The sequence below is a fragment of the Lissotriton helveticus genome, chromosome 6 (genome assembly GCF_964261635.1).
Source record: "Lissotriton helveticus chromosome 6, aLisHel1.1, whole genome shotgun sequence".
NCBI lineage: Eukaryota > Metazoa > Chordata > Amphibia > Caudata > Salamandridae > Lissotriton > Lissotriton helveticus.
In genome coordinates this window covers 644,297,449-644,314,623 of record NC_136067.1, presented here as the reverse complement: position 1 = coordinate 644,314,623, position 17,175 = coordinate 644,297,449, and the positions used below count along the sequence as shown (strand labels likewise).

Sequence of the window (17,175 nt, the reverse complement as noted above, 5' to 3'; positions counted from 1 at the left end):
GGTTCTCCATCAATGTGCCAAAATCGCACCGGAGTTCCTCTCAAAAGCTCCCTTTCATCGGAGCGGTTCTGGATTTGACGCTGTTTCGGGTTTATCCTCCCCAGCAGCGAGTCGGGAATATTTAGGCTATGATTCTGCTCTTTTAGCCTCAGATCCCACTCCCTTACCCAACCGGAGCACACAGTGGTGACGTATGCATCCCTCCTGGGATGGGGAGGTGGAGATCAGAGGCCTCTGGTCTTCGGCGGAGTCCCGGCTCCATATCAACCTTCTGGAGCTGCTGGCGTTCGGGCTTGCACTGAAGGCATTTCTTCCCTCTGTCTGGGGAAGTGTAGTGCAGGTGTTCATGGACAACACCACCGACATGTGGTATTGCAACAAATAGGGCGGGCTGTGGTCGTGTACCCTATGTCAGGAGGCTCTGCGCCTCTGGACATGGCTGGAACATCAAGGCATTACCTTGGTGGTTCAACACCTGGCAGGTTCTCTAAATGCCAGGGTGGACGTACTAAGCCGCCGGTGCATGGTGGATCACGAATGGCGTCTGAACTCTGACGTGGTGCAAGGTCTCTTTCTACAGTGGGGAGAGCCTTGGTTAGATCTATTCACCACCGAAGAGAACGCGCAATGTCATTAGTTCTGCGTGTTGGAGTTTCCAAGGTGGCGCTCGCTCGGAGATGCTTTTCGACGCGAGTGGCGCTGCGGTCTATTGTACGCCTTTCTGCCTATACCACTTCTGCCCAGAATGCTGAAGATGATCAGGCGCAACCGTGCCCAAGTGATTCTTGTGGCTCTGGATTGGGCTCGAAGAGTATGGTATCCCGAGCTACTCAGTATGAGCATCGATCCCCCGATCTGTCTGCCTCTTCGGGAGGATTTTCTGTTGCAGCAGCAGGGGACGGTTCTTCACCCGAACCTGTCCAGCCTCCACCTCCATGTATGGAGATTGAGCGGCGACAATTGACACCTTTCGATCTTCCTTCTGATGTCTGTGATGTCATTCTGGCAGTCAGGCGCCCTTCCACCAAAACGGTATACGCCTGCAGGTCTAACAGAATTGTGGCTTGGTGCACAGCGAAGGCTGCAGATCCCCTTTCTTCCCCTCCTTCTGAGGTTGTTCTGTTCCTTCTCTCTTTGGCTCAGCAGGGCTCTGCTCTGGGCACTATCAAAGGTTATCTTTCGGCGATCTCGGCCTTTCTACGGCTCCCAGATCAGCCTTCTCTTTTTAAGTCCCCGGTAGTTAACCATTTTCTTAAAGGCATTACGCTTAGGTTTTCCCCCGTACCCTTTATAATGCCTCAGTGGGACTTAAATCTTGCCTTGACTTTTCTGATGTGTGCTCCCTTTGAGGCCCTTCATAACTGTCCCTTACGTCTTCTCACTCTAAAAGCGGCTTTCATGGTAGCTATCACCTCTGCCAGAAGAGTGAGTGAGCTCCAGGCCCTTTCTTCCAGACCTCCTTTCTTTTCTGTTCACCCAGACAAAGTGTTTTTAAGGACCCGTTCTTCTTTTCTGCCAAAGGTTGTCACGCCTGTAGGAAGGTAGATCCCTGACTATGGTTGCCCCCAACTTTTTGCCTGGTGTTTTGCTGGTTTTCTGACTTAGTTGACCTGGGGCCCTGCTATTCAGGACCCCAGGCCTACTGCTCTCTCTGTAAAATGGATTCCATGTACCCTAGGTACATATCTAACTGGATACTGAGTCACCTTATCAGTCCCTGTACAGTGTACCTTAGGTACCCAGGGCATAGGTGTACCCAGGGCCTACCAGGGGCTGCAGCATGTATTATGCCACCCCTGGCTGGCCATCCAAATCTGACACAACTGGCTGCACGACAGCTGGGGCAAGGTGGTGTAATCACCCTTTGCTTTAGATATAGTATTCCTATATCTAACCCTAAAATGGACACATATATTCCTATCAGTCACTCCTATGGCAGGCCTTATCAATCCTGAAGGCAGAGTGCTTGGAATAATGTGAGATGGTGCTCTGGCATGAGCTGAGCCCGTTTGCAGCTTGCGGAACCAAGTCCTAATAGCTGTTCCATGATAACGCATACCATATACTCTTAAGTGCATTATAATCCTCGCGGTTATATGCCAACTCTGGTATCGCTTTATCAAAACATGACGAGTAAGGTGTCATACGAATTGGAATACTAACCCCTCGCCAATTCTGGCGACGGGGTTAGCATTCCACCCTTCTAGAGGGACACGACATGTATGTAACCTGTAACCCCGGTTAAAGTCAGACATAGCCTCAGCTCCACAAGATGGATGCTGCCACCGAGACACAAGTCTGCCCTCCTGCTGCTGGGAGTCCTCCCAGCACAGGAGGCAAGGACAAAGGGTTTCCTGCCAGGGGCGGTGCCAGCACCGTTCCAGACAGGATTTTGTGTATCCTAGGTAGGCAGGGCTTTAGAGGAAGGTGACTGCAAGTGGCACCCCGGTGCTCACTGTGCATAGGCCGGCTTGAACCAGTTCCAGGGGCACTCCAGCCCCTGATCTGGGGAAAGCCCGCCAAAGGAGAGGGGTGTAAACACCCCCCTCCTAGTCCCACCCATAGGGCAGGACTTAGTCGCGTGCCAGACCCTTTTTGCAGGATAAAGGTAGGAGCAGGCCCCCTTCCAAATTAGATCAATCTTTGAATCCTGAACCGACCTTCTACACGAAGAACTCAATACTCTTCCCAAGATTTCTCCCTTGTGACTAAGGAGTAGTCACCCTGCAGCAGCAGGCACCAACCAAGTATCGCGGTTTGTTGCCAGTCTCTCCTCCGGATCAAGACTGCTCCAGCACGACGAGAACCGGCTTCCCTGGCACCTCTGACCTCAACCTACATCATCAGCCCAGCTGTGATCCGTGGGTGCGACGAGACCTCGAGGGACCGGCCATCTTCAGAACTGCACGACGCTTGTTCAGCACGACCACCGAGTGACCCTCGACTGAGTGCTTTGGGGTAAGAGAAGCCCCGACCCTGAGCAGCTCCAGCACCGAAGTTCAGCCCCCCTGCATCCACGAGATCTGCGTGGGGCCCTTCTGCTTTTTGCTGCTCAGGTCACTTGCCCGTTGGCTAGTGACCCTCTGACGACGAACTCTAACGACAAACACCGCTGGTCTGGTTGCTCCAGACTGGCCCTTGCTTCCCTCCTTCAGAGAAGTACCCTGGACCCTCCTGGTTCACTCAAGACGCCATTTTAGGTCCACCGCGTGGGCCTTGCATTTGCCAAGACTTGTTGCCCAATCCTGGGTCCAGTGACGTCGACAGCAAGTACCTTCGTGGGACAGCTCGCACCTCCATCCTGGTCGCCGACAACGCCTCCTGGTCCGAGAGACTGCAGAGCCCAGCAGCGCCCACTCACCTGGCTGAGGTGACTTTGTCCGGTGCCATCCTGGTGCCCACCTAAATCACTGGCTAGTGATTCAGAACTTGGTCCCCTCTGCTTACAGGTTTCTTCTTCCCTGATCCAGGCTTGGATCACCACGAATTCCTTCACTGGCCGCCTGCCAGCAACTTCTTTCTTCAGGCTCCTGGATCTTCAACGAGGGTTTCCGACGCAACTTGAACCCTATGCAGCCGCAGCCCCTGGGCTAGGTAAACTGAGTACTCCGGTGCTCCAGCATAGTCCAACACCCTAAGTGTTCGGAGCCACCCTTGTTTTCGACCCACCTAGTCGGGTTCGCCCGAGAACAGTAACTTTGCAAGTGCTAGTATCCATAGACTTGTTCCCGCATTACGCGTGAGAGTTCCCACTCTGCACACGGCGTCCCTAGGCCTCCTGCTTCTAATCTAAGGGTTCAGCATTGTAGGCCTAGCGTTTCTACAGTCTAGAAAAGTATTACTTGCCTGCTAGTAACTTCGCATTCCACTTCTTGTGTATATGGTTTTTCGTGCCCCTCGGGCATTTGTGTAAATTGTGCGACTTTCAGTAATTCTTTAAGAGTTTTGTTGTGTGCTTAGCTCCCTGTCTCATAAAGAGCCAGGGTAGTCTTGTTATAAATAAATATACTTTATTTTTGATAACTTGTGTGGTGTCCTTTCACTTGGTGTTCAAGGGGTAATGTGATGGTAAAACAGCTGGCTTAACACGCCCTCTAGAGTCTTAGCCTTAGACTGCTCGTATCCATGCTACTAGGATAGCTGGTCTATAAGGTTGACTTACAACCAATCATCAATAAGGGTTGTTTGGACTGATACAGAGTGCTCACTAGAATAGGAACATTATATATCAGGCCAACTTCTCACAACGCCCTTCCACATCGGGCAGACCATCACTTTGCCCACCTTCTTTCCGCCTCCGCATCCTTCAAGGGAAGAGGAGAGGCTCCACCATCTGGACCCAAAACGCGCTCTCGCATTCTATCTGCAGCGTACGCAGCAGTTCCGGGTGGATGATCAGCTTTTTGTTGGCTAAGTGGATGCCAAATCAGGTCGGGCTGTGCACCAACGGAGCATCTCCAGGTGGGTTGTTCTGTGCATCAAAGCATGTTACTCCTTGGCCAAGAAGGAGCCTCCTGTCGGGCTGCGTGCCTATTTGACCAGGGCGACTGCAGCCACTACTGCCTTGGGACGTGGCGTTCACTTGAAGGACATTTGTCAGGCAGCTACGTGGGCCTCGCTGCACACGTTTGCCAAGCACTACTGCCTTGACAGTCCGGTCCGGAAAGACTGCTTCTTTTGCTGTTCTGTGCTCCGTGACTTTCTGGTGTAATCTTGTTTGCAGACCCACCACCGGGGTTGGTATTGCTGGGGTATCTAGTCTAAGGTAAGGAATCTATCACTAACGTGTCTCTTTCTGATGCACAAGTTACTACTTGTGTAAAGAGATCTGTAAGAGACATTAGTTAGTGATAGATTCCTTACCGCCCCACCCATCCTCCCCGTTCTGCAAAATGATTACTAGGTTTAAGGGCATCCCCTTTTAGGACCCTAGTTTTATGCATCAATGGTCGGTATCTTGAATGGCTCTGCTTTTCGGCGTGGAAAGTTGTGTACAGAACTGATGCCAGCGCTCATGGGTGACGCCGAAGTAGTCTCCGTGATGTTATCTCGGCGCTCACGACGCCCGTCGCGGAGCCGCACAACGCCACCTACCGACGCGCAGGTATCCTGCAAAGCAAAACTTTCTGGATCCAGTCCGACGCCTGGGGAATATTCTAAGGTAAGGAATCTATCACTAACTAATGTCTCTTACAGTTATAACGTTACACAAGAATTAACTTGTGCGTCAGGTTTGCAAGCTGTATGTGCAGCAGACATCCATCTGGTGTCATTAGTGAGCTATACCTTTAGGAGTTTCTGGATACTGTCTGGCACCGTAGCGGAGTGATCTGCAGGAGAATAGAGTATCCACCAGAAAGAGCATTACCAAAGGTAATTTACTTTTTTCTTCGATTTACTGACACAATATGCAGCACTCAGTGCTTTACCCTAAATAAAGAATTTTGTGGTTTTACTTTGGTTAAAAACAGATACACAAGAGTACCTTTTCATTTTGGGGTTTGTATCACCGAATCTATCTATCTGTTAAGATTTTACAGCTATGGTGGCCTACTAGGGGCTAGGTTATCAGTTCAGCCCTCAAAAGATGCAGGCTAGTGTAGTTAGGAACGCCTCCTTTTCAGCTACAGCACTTATCTAAGCGATGCCACAATGCTGAGGCCTTTGGTTAGTGTTAGAGTAGGGCCTTCACAGATACACATATGAGTAGTCTGTCTTGCCATGAAACCTTTTCCCCCTTCCATGCCATTGAGAACCATCACATTTGTCCATTACATTCACAGACAAGGTAGTGTGAGTTTATGAACACTGTATTGCAAGGCTTTTCGACTATGGCAGTTGGCACAACAGGGCATTTTCCTGTCAGGGGCACACTGCGGGCTCCCTCAGTGTGTGAGTGGATTCTTAGTCCCCTCTCCTTAGTGGACCATAAATGTGAAGTCCACCCCGAAATGACAGAAGCTATTTTTCAAGATGGGGATGTTCTGGCTCAGGTTTTATTTTCTTGAACGACCATAACAGGACGTGTCCTCTGTTTTGTGCTGTATACTCTATTGGGAATTGTTTCCTGGGGGTTCAAGATCTTACTGGTGATGTGGACTGTAAATCCCTGTTGTGCTGGAAATCCTTCTGAAGGAGTTGGAGGCTTGAACACAACTGATCTTTATCATCTCAGACTGGGCAGTGAGGATTTGTTACTTTGATCTGTTAGAACTAATGGAACTGAATGCGTGGACCCTTCTTAAACACACAGCAAAGGTGCTCTTCCAGCAGAATGACTAAGACTGTCATCCTAATTCCCCAAACCTGCTGTGGCACATGTGGGGAGAGCAGTGCCAGATAAAGGTTCATCAAATTGTCAACAGGATGTTTGTTTGTCTTGACTGCTTGGAAATCGGCCACAGGGTCTCTTTATGTGGGCTGCTTCAAAACATTTGTTAACTGTGTCTGAATTGAAATCGCTGAATCATTTTAGTCTAGTGTTCTGCTCTTTGCACAGTGTCTTGCCCGGCAGGACCTTGCGGGTTCTACTGTTAAAGGAAATATGGCTGCTTTAGCTGCAGTCTTGTGACTCCTTGACAAGCCTTCTGTATTGAAGTCCTCTTTAGTTTTGCCCTTTTGTTTCCTTTGTCTCCTTTAATTGTTATGGAATTTTGGTGTCCACATGTGAAACCAATGCACGGTTCGATTTCTGACTTTAAGGACTTTCTTGGTGCCTATGACTTCAGGGCAGAGGGTCAGTTAACTTCATGTCCATTTGGTGATCACTGTATACTGTTTTCTACCCTGATAAACTGATTCTTTGTGCATACGCTTTATTCTTTGATAGTGTTTGCCTTTCTCATTAGCTAGTCCACTATTCTGCCATCATCCCTCACTCCTTGTCCCACCAAGTAGAAGAAGCGACTGTGTAGACTGGACCCCAGCTACTACATCAACTGCAAATTACTGGAAAGAGGGAAATGTCAGCTTCTTTGGTCTTTGTAGAGCAAAGCCATGACCAAGCGCACCATTTAACACAGGGTCATCCTTTGTATTAAAATGTTCTATGCCTTAACCATGAAGAACCTCTGTCTGACTTTCATTCCCAATGCACCAGGTGCATGCCATTACTCCATCTCACCTGCCAGAGAGGTATTGCTTTGAGACTTGTCCATAAGGTGAGGCATCTGCGAGAAGAAGCCATCGGAGGAATCTTACTTAACTTTGGTAACAATATTTCTGGTGGACAGGATGACTACTGTCCGGTACCTCACCACCTTTCCCTCTCCCTTTAGATTTAGTGACGTTATTTAAAAGTTCCTAAAGTATGCAAACTTTTGATTTGCTGTGTTTCTGCTGTCTCGAATCCTCTACTCATGCTTTGGTATGGCCCTGAAAAACTTAAAGCAACTGTGCCATTCAGTGCCTTGCATACTCAAATGTCTAGCACCACTTGGGTGTTCACCAAGTTGATGGCAGTGGTTGCTGCTCATCTGCAGAGATCAGGAGTGCAGTCTTCCCCCATCTTGTTGACTTTTGTTGAAGGTTGGCTCGCTCCAGGCTGTTGCCTGTCACTTTCAGACTATGGCAGACCACTTGCATTCCCTTGGGTCCATTATCAGAGGACTCTGGTCTCAAGAAAGTAAAAAAGTTCCCAAAGTAAAAAAGGCGCGCATGGGGGGCAGGTCCTTTCGATTTTTGGCTGCTAAAAGTTGGAATAAGCTCCCGATGGATCTGCGCTTGAAACCCCTAGAGTCTCGGTTTAGGGGAAAACTTAAAACCCACCTATTTGTTCAGTAGACTGGCCGTGAGTTGCTGTGGCAGTGCTGTTTCCACTTGCTATACCGCGGGGACACGCCGGTGTGCGTAACCAGGCACTTTATAAGCTTCCCTATTATTATTATTATTATTATTATTATTATTATTATTATAAGAAGAATCTGGACTCCTCATCGACTGTCAGGAGCTCAGGGAAACAAAGCTGGCATTAAAGGACTTTCTACCCTACAAGGAAAGACTAGTGTAGGTGTTAAGAGACTGGCTCTCTGAATGCCAAGGTAGACAAACTCAGCTAAAGATGCCTAATGGATCACGAATGGCGCCTCCATCCGAAAGGTGGTGGAAGGTCTCTTCTTGTAGTGGCGACTGCCTTGGTTAGATTTTATTGCCACTGCCAAGAAAGCGCAATCTAGCAGTTCTGTGCTCTGGAGCTTCCAAGGCAGTTCTCTGTTGGAGACCCATTTCATCTCGAGTGGAGCTCAGGTCTCCTGTACGCCTTTCTGCCCATATCATGCCTGCCCTCCAAGAAGATCAGGAACTGTTGTGCCGAATCATCCTTTTGGCACCGGACTGGGCTTGGAGAGTTTGGTATACTTAGCTGTTGAGCATGGCCATATGTCCTCTGATCAGGCTCCCCCTTTGGGAGGATCTTCTGTAACACCATCAGGGGAGGGTTCCCCACCTGAACCTGTCAACAATCTGCCCTTTTGTGTGATGATTGAGAAGCAACAGTTGACCGCTTTTGACCTTCCGCCTGAAGTCTGCAATGTTAGCTTGGCAGCCAGGCGGTCCTCCGCCAACACGGTATACACCTGCCGTCGGGATAAGCTTATGGCATGGTGTGCAGAGTAACCGGCTTATCCTCTTTCTGTACCCCTCTCTCAGGTCTTTCTTTTTATTCTTTCCCTCACCCAGCAGGGCTCTGCTCTGGGCACCTTAAAGGGATAACTTTCTGGTATCTGAGCCTTTCTGCGGTTGCCTGAACAGCCATCCCTTTTCCAATCGACTATTGTACATATGTTCTTGAAACGTTTGCAACAGGTTTCCTCTTTCCTCCTTAATCATGCCACAGTGCGGCCTTAATTTTGACTTAATGGTGTTTATGTGCGCTCGTTTTGAGCCCTTGCACAGCTGTGCTTTCAGGCTCCTTACCATCAAGATTACCTTCCTAGTCTAAGGGGCAATAACATCTGCCCGGAAGGTCTGTGAGCTTCAGGCCTTGTCATCCAGATCACCATATCTAACCATCTACCCAGCCAAGCTGGTTCTTCGCACTAAAGCATCCTTTCTGCCGAAAGTGGTTTTTATGCCCTGCTGCATCCCTCTGCAGAAGAGGGAATGACTCCATCCCTTGGACCCAAAAAGAGCGTTGTCGTTTTACCTTGACTGGACAAGTGTTTTCTGGATGGACAAGCAAGAAGAGAGCGAAGAAGGGTCATGCAATGCAGAAAAGGACGACCTCTTGATGGGTCATTCTTTGCATTAAAATCTGCTATGCTCTGACCAGAAAGCAGCCTCCTTTGTGGGGTATGTCGAAGCGAAGAATGGAAAGACCGTGCTGAAACGGACTATCTCCCAATAGTTTGTGCTGTACATTAAGATCTGCTACACATTCGCCAAAAAGCAACTCCGAGGGCTTGAGTGCCAATAAGGAAGATACTCTTCATAGACTCTACCCCACGCATACAGTATCTTGTATCACCTGGATATAACAAAATAGATTAGATATTTAGCTATAATTGTGCTTTTCTAGAGCCAAGAATTGCAAAGCTGTAGCCAAGTGTGTAATCTCATGCTGGGAAAAAATGTGTTATGCCTTTGACATGAAAACAGTCTGACTGGCATTTGTGCTATCTCCACCCTGGTCTTAAGGGCTTATGCTGCTCACACGAGGGGCCTTCCAGTGACTGATAATTGCTGGACCATCATGTGGTCATTTTTTCTTACTTTTGGCAAATGTTATCCACAAACTCTAGCATGCAGTGTAGAATGTATTGCCAGGGCTTGGTTGTGTGACTTCTATGGTTACTTGTCAATACTGAATCCCACTTTGCTGAGGGTTGACAGTGGATTTGCTCCACAAATTAAAGTGCACCATTGGTGTCCCCCAAATCTCACCTTCAAATGCTTCAACTTCAAACATACTTAGGAGCAATCCTCTTCTACCTCACTTTCAGCTGAAGAAAACAGTTTGGATTGTAATGCATCTGTTTTGAGAGTCATTCATAATGTGAGAACTCTACAGTGAAGAAGTATCCATCAGATGAAAAAGATACTTTCCTTCAGTAACAATTTTTCTGATGGATACATCTGCCAGTGGATTCCTCACCTTGTGAATATCCCCTGCGCCAGCAGCATTCGGACATTTTTTTGTAGCTCTCCACGCCGCCGCCGACGTCGTAGAACCATGGCTCCGCTCGCGACCCCGCTGACATCACTGGAGCCATAAAGGTGCCTCGTCTGCGTGATGTCAGTTCCCTTTTTTCCGGGCCATCGACGCCAACGGTTTTTCTAGGACTCGCTGTAGTTTCGCTTGATACTTTGTGTTTCTGGCTGTATTCCTATGCTTCTTGTTTTTCAAGGATTTCGTTGAGGAAGTCCGGGTTCAAGCCTTGCAGGGAGTGCGGAGGACATATGTCCATTACTGATCCACATGAAGACTGCGTTTGGTGTCTGTCATCAGATCACGACGTAGAGGGATATGCCTGTTGCAGGAAAATGAATCCGAAGGCTTTGAAAGAAAGAGAAGCGCAGCTCTTCATGGCAAAAATGAGGAAAGAAAAAGGAGGAAAAAGGTCGAGGTCTCGCTCCAGGTCGAGGTTGGGCTCGAAGTCGACGTTGGGGCATGCTTCAAGAGCCAAGAAGCATAAAAAGAAGAGGCACTCCTCCTCAAAGGATTCTCGACATTCAGGAAATGATTCCTTTGTTTTACAATGGAGCGGTCGTTCCAGTCCTGAAGGTCCTTCGCCTGCTCTGTCTGTTTGCTTCCTGCATTCTGTTGGCCAATCATGCATGCTGGCACATGAGGGCGCTCCAGTGGTTCCTCTGCAGGCAGTGGTATCGGCACAACGGAGATCTCAGGGAGTCTGTGAGGATCTCCAGAGAAGCTGCGGTGGATCTATCTTGGTGGAGCTTGGAAGGCAATCTGTGCCACAGTGATAATGGATGCATCCACTCTAGGGTGGGGTTCTCATCTGGGGGACCTGGAGATTAAGGGTCTTTGGTTTCCAGAGGAAAGGTTGCTTCACATCAACCTTCTGGAGTTACGGGTGATACGTTTGGCGCTCAAGGCCTTCCTCCCTTCCCTTCGAGGTCAGTCGGTTCAAGTCCTGACGGACAACACTACCGCGATGTGGTATGTCAACAAACAGGTAGGAGTAGGGTCGCATTGTCTTTGCAGAGAGTCTCTGGTCCTGGGTTCAGGACCATTAGATTTGTCTGATAGCAAATCATCTGGCAGGAGTTCTTGACGTGCGTGCTGACAGTGTCAGTCGGCAGTTCTCTGCCGACCACGAGTGGAGGCTTCATCCGGAGGTAGTTCGTCACGTCTTCTGGGTGTGGGGATCTCCTCGGGTGGACCTGTTTGCCACTCACGAGAACGCTCCCTGCCCGTCATTCTGCAGTCTCCAGTATCCGATGCGGGGAGCTTTGGGGGACTTGTTCCAGTTGAGTTGGGACTCAACTCCTTTACGCGTCTCCTCCCATACCCTTGATTCCTTGGGTTCTGAGGAAGATTCGTCAAGACTGGGCCCAAGTCATATTGATCGCCCCGGATTGGCCAAGAAGGGTTTGGTACACAGATCTTCGCCACCTCTCCTCGTGCCCTCCGCTCCATCTCCCTCTCAGGGCAGACCTCCTCTTGCAGTCGCTGGGGCAGGTTCTACACCCTCACCTCCAGAGCTTACACCTTCATGCCTGGAGATTGAACGGTGCAACCTGAATTCTTTTTCTCTCACTACTGACGTGGTGGACCTTATTTTGTCTGCCAGACGTCTCTCCACCAAGTCTATTCCTATAGGTGGTCCAAATTTGTTCATTGGTGTGGGGAGAAGTCTATTGACCCTTTTTTTTAATGTCAAATGTTTTTATTGAATTATTTCAAGGATACAAGACAAAGGGTTGCATTGTGGGCACAATCAGCAGATAAACAAACGTACCTCTGGACATCTTTATATCTGAGTGTTGATGGCATGGTGAACAATCAATAATTACTTTAGCAGACAAGATAGGTAAAAGCACAATCAAGTGAGTCCAAGTGTTATGCCAACACCCAATGTATTAATGCAGGGTCATAAGGTGAAGAAGCAATTGACCCTTTAAGGGCTCGCTTATCTGACATTCTTTGTTTGCTCGGTCTCTGGCCCTGCAGGGTTATGCTGTGGCTACTGTGAAAGGCTATTTATCAGCTTTGTCGGTGTTCCTTTGCTTGCCGGACTGGCCGTCTTTGTTTAAATCACCTATTGTGTTACGATTCATTAAGGGCCTTACCAACAAATATTCACCAACTCCATTATTGTGCCTCAATGGGACTTAAATCTTGTCTTGACCTACTTGATGGGTTCTCCCTTCGAGCCCTTACACGAGTGTCCCTTGAGCTTATTGTCTTTAAAAACTGTATTTCTTGTTGCCGTTACCTCGTCAAGGAGGGTAAGTGAGCTTTAAGCTCTGAGTTCAAAACCCCCATTCTTGACTATTCATGCTGATAGAATAGTTCTCAGGACCAGGGCTGCTTTTCTGCCTACGGTGGTAACTACCTTCCATCTGGGGCAGTCCATTACCCTTCCAAGGAGGAGGAGCGGCTTCACCACTTGGACCCTAAGAGGGCGGTGAGTTTTTACCTTGATAGAACGAAAGACTATTGTGTGGATGACCAGCTCTTCGTGGGTTTTGCTGGCTGCAGGAAAGGCAGAGCTGTGCACAAGCGCACACTTTCCAGATGGGTTGTCTTGTGCATCAAGATGTGTTACTCTTTGGCCGGTAAGGAACCTCCAGAGGGTTTAAGAGCTCATTCTACCAGGGCAAAGTCTTCTACATCTGCCTTGTCTAGAGGTGTTCCTGTTGAGGACATTTGTAGAGCAGCAAATTTGGCCTCCTTCCACACTTTTGCGAAGCATTACTGCTTAGACTCCGAGGTGAGGAGGGCCGGACACTTTGCACGTTATGGTATCAAAGATTTTCTGGTATAAAAGGGTGGACACCCTCCTCCGGGAGTGATGACTGCTGTGGGAATCTATTCACAAGGTGAGGAATTCACTGACCGATGTATCCATCCGAAGAACAAGTTATTTACCTTCGGTAATGCTTTTTCTGGTGGATACAGTATCTGCCTGTGGATTCCTCACTGACCCACCCACCTCCCCGTTGTCCACCCTTGAATACCTGCAATGTTGATATTGTCCAATTTATTTTCAATGAAAGTGTTTTACAGCATTGTTTTCACACTGTGTTGGTTGAATTCTGTGTACTATGTATACTATATATATATATTTGTCAGTCCGTCCGTGTGCCTCAAAGGCACTGAAAAAAAGGGCGGAACCGACGAGACTCCTTTATGGCTCCAGTGACTTCAGCGGGGTCGCGAGCGGAGCCATGGTTCTACGACGTCGTCCTCGTCAGCGTGGAGAGGTTCAAAACATTTCTGAATGCTGCTGGTGCAGGGGATATTCACAAGGTGAGGAATCCACAGGCAGACATTGTATCCACCAGAAAAAGCGTTACCGAAGGTAAGTAACTTGTTCGTCTGATGAATATTATATCTTTCCACAGATTCCTCACCACTCGCCTTCATTCTCTAGTAAATTGATGCAATGAGTAGAATAATTCCCAAGGAATACCAATGTATCGTATGCTGCTGCTGTTGTCATTCTCAGTAATGTCTTTTTTGCTTACTCTAAGCATACATCAATCTGGTTTTTAAAAATAGTAAGTACTCTTGCTAGCTCTGTCTGATACCATATATACTATGAAGTCATTACATATGGCTGGATGAAGCTGCATTGCACCAATTGGAGAGAGATTGCTTGTAAAGTTTTTCAGATTCAGTATGGTGTCTGGAGGTTATCCATTGGGGACAAATCAGTGGGAAAATCTAAAATCCAGCAGAAATATTGTTAGCAAAAGTAAGTATTTTTTATTGTCAATGACAACTGATCATACGATTACTTATAGGATGTTAAGTTATAAAGTCATAGACACTGTTTATAGTCTTAAGTGAAATGAGTTAGTGTATTGTAACCTTTGCCAGAAACATTGTATCTGAATTGTAGTATTAAACAAATTGTAGAATATGCACTGGTTAGACAACTGTATGAACCTGCATATTATTGCTGCATTTAGTTTTTGGTTGGTGTCTAATTGATCATTCTTAATGTTTTCCTAATTTCAGATAGCAGATCAGATGTTCTTTCACAGTGATTATCGTCCCCTGATCCGTGATGCTAATAACTTTGTCTTGGATGAACAGACACAACAAGCACCACATCTCATGCCACCTCCATTCTTGGTTGATGTCGATGGCAATCCACACCCAACAAGGTACCAGAGATTGGTTCCAGGCCGTGAGAACTGCAGAGATGAGCATCTTATTCCTCAGATGGGTGTTACTTCCTCAGGTATGATGAGAGTTAATTAAAAGTAGAGCTATGAGCTATTTGCAGGTTTTTTTATGAGGATGTGGAGAAGTCAGCCGAATAATGATTTTATGTTATAAAATATAGATTGTGCATTTACATTTGTTAGGCAAATTATTGAATTCCTTATTTTGATTAGGAATGTAGGTCTGTTTTCCTAAAATACAGTTGCAGTGATTTTGATGGTCATCCTTTATTGATTTTATTATTTAATTTTTAAATTATAGGATATACTAGGGTGCGTTGACAATCAGAAGTATCTTCTACTTAGAATTCCAACACCATTGCTGACCATACTAAAAAGTGCCAATTCCTGCCAATAAGATATTTTATATTGGTGCCTGATCTCCTTAGAATTATGATGTGGAGTATGTCAAATCCTATTAAAAAAAGGAACTTCTGCTGCCTATACCTCGTAAATAATATGAGGCTAAAAATATACTGCTTTGCCAGTTGTCCTCTATTTTTTTTTCTTATTGAGGTAAGGATTAAAGAATTGTCCTAAGCCAGGTCTACATGTTTTAGGAGATGACTGGCTCTTAAATGACTCCTTCTAATGCACTATAAGCCAGTGAATTGTCTACCATGTGAGAATTGAGACTAGTCCTTTCTTTAAAACTATTATTGAGCGGAACACTATTGTTGCAGAAGGTAAGATCTTTTCATATTTACTACTCACCGCACAATACAGGCAGGCATGCTGAATAGAGGAGTAAGAAACACACGTCCTGGAAGCTGGTTAACTAATCTTTCTTTCATTCCATGTTCGGCAGCCATGTTAAATTGTAAATGTGTAGGTCCATATTTTACTGGAAGTGTACATCCTTGAGTTGTGCTTATACGTAGTGTACCTAGGCTTGTTTTTAATATTTAAATGGTAGCTGCAGTCAGATAGCAGCAGAGACTGGAATATCATTTTAGGAATTGCAGTTACTGTAGTGAAATGAACACGAGACTCTCCCACTCTCACTGACTCTCCCACTCTCACTGACTCTCCCACTTTCACTGACTCTCCCACTCTCACTGACTCTCCCACTCTCACTGACTCTCCCACTCTCACTGACTCTCCCACTCTCACTGACTCTCCCACTCTCACTGACTCTCCCACTCTCACTGACTCTCCCACTCTCACTGACTCTCCCACTCTCACTGACTCTCCCACTCTCACTGACTCTCCCACTCTCACTGACTCTCCCACTCTCACTGACTCTCCCACTCTCACTGACTCTCCCACTCTCACTGACTCTCCCACTCTCTCTGACTCTCCCACTGACTCGCTCACTCTTACTGACTGACAGACTCGCTCATTCTCACTGACTGACAGACTCGCTCACTCTCACTGACTGACCGACTCGCTCACTCTCACTGACTGACCGACTCGCTCACTCTCACTGACTGACCGACTCGCTCACTCTCACTGACTGACCGACTCGCTCACTCTCACTGACTGACCGACTAGCTCGCTGACTGACCGACTAGCTCGCTGACTGACCGACTAGCTCGCTGACTGACCGACTAGCTCGCTGACTGACCGACTAGCTCGCTGACTGACAGACTAGCTCGCTGACTGACAGACTAGCTCGCTGACTGACAGACTAGCTCGCTGACTGACAGACTAGCTCGCTGACTGACAGACTAGCTCGCTGACTGACAGACTAGCTCGCTGACTGACAGACTAGCTCGCTGACTGACAGACTAGCTCGCTGACTGACAGACTAGCTCGCTGACTGACAGACTCGCTCGCTGACTGACAGACTCGCTCACTGACTGACTCGCTCACTGACTGACAGACTCGCTCACTGACTGACAGGCTCACTGACTGACTGACCGACTCGCTCACGCTCACTGACTGACCGACTCGCTCACTCTCACTGACTGACCGACTCGCTCACTCTCACTGACTGACCGACTCGCTCACTCTCACTGACTGACCGACTCGCTCACTCTCACTGACTGACCGACTCGCTCACTCTCACTGACTGACCGACTCGCTCACTCTCACTGACTGACCGACTCGCTCACTCTCACTGACTGACCGACTCGCTCACTCTCACTGACTGACCGACTCGCTCACTCTCACTGACTGACCGACTCGCTCACTCTCACTGACTGACCGACTCGCTCACTCTCACTGACTGACCGACTCGCTCACTCTCACTGACTGACCGACTCGCTCACTCTCACTGACTGACAGACTCGCTCACTCTCACTGACTGACAGACTCGCTCACTCTCACTGACTGACCGACTCGCTCACTCTCACTGACTGACCGACTTGCTCACTCTCACTGACTGACTCTCTCTCACTGACTGACTCGCTCACTCTCACTGACTGACTGACTCGCTCACTCTCACTGACTGACTGACTGACTCGCTCACTCGCTCACTCTCACTGACTCGCTCACTCTCACTGACTCTCTCACTCTCACTGACTGACTCTCTCACTCTCACTCTCACTGACTCTCACTCTCACTGACTCTCACTCTCACTGACTGACTCTCTCACTGACTGACTCTCTCACTGACTGACTCTCTCACTCTCACTGACTGACTGACTCTCTCACTCTGACTGACTGACTGACTGTTGGACCCGGCCTCGTGGCGTGGTTCGCCTCTGTCCCTCCACACCCTGTGAGCGTAGGCCTGTACCCCGAGTCCCCTGCGCAGCCTCCCCGTTAGTGTAGCCTGCAACCCGAGCCTGGTCGTCCTACCCCAGTTAAGCCTAGATCCCCCTGGAACCTCGACCAGGCCTGCCTTCCCCGCTCCACTCCCGGCTCCGAGAGCCTA

The 17,175-nt window shown here is 48.1% G+C and overlaps 1 protein-coding gene across 2 annotated transcripts in view; it reads left to right on the top strand.

Annotated features, from left to right (window-relative positions):
• The window catches only part of PHIP (PHIP subunit of CUL4-Ring ligase complex), a 2,061,705-nt gene that overhangs the window by 380,313 nt on the left and 1,664,217 nt on the right, over window positions 1–17,175 (top strand). For both annotated transcript variants that reach the window (XM_078648101.1, XM_078648100.1), the window contains exon 17: window positions 14,147–14,372. In XM_078648101.1, coding sequence (XP_078504227.1) covers window positions 14,147–14,372 — 226 coding nt within the window. The remainder of the gene's footprint in view (window positions 1–14,146; window positions 14,373–17,175) is intronic.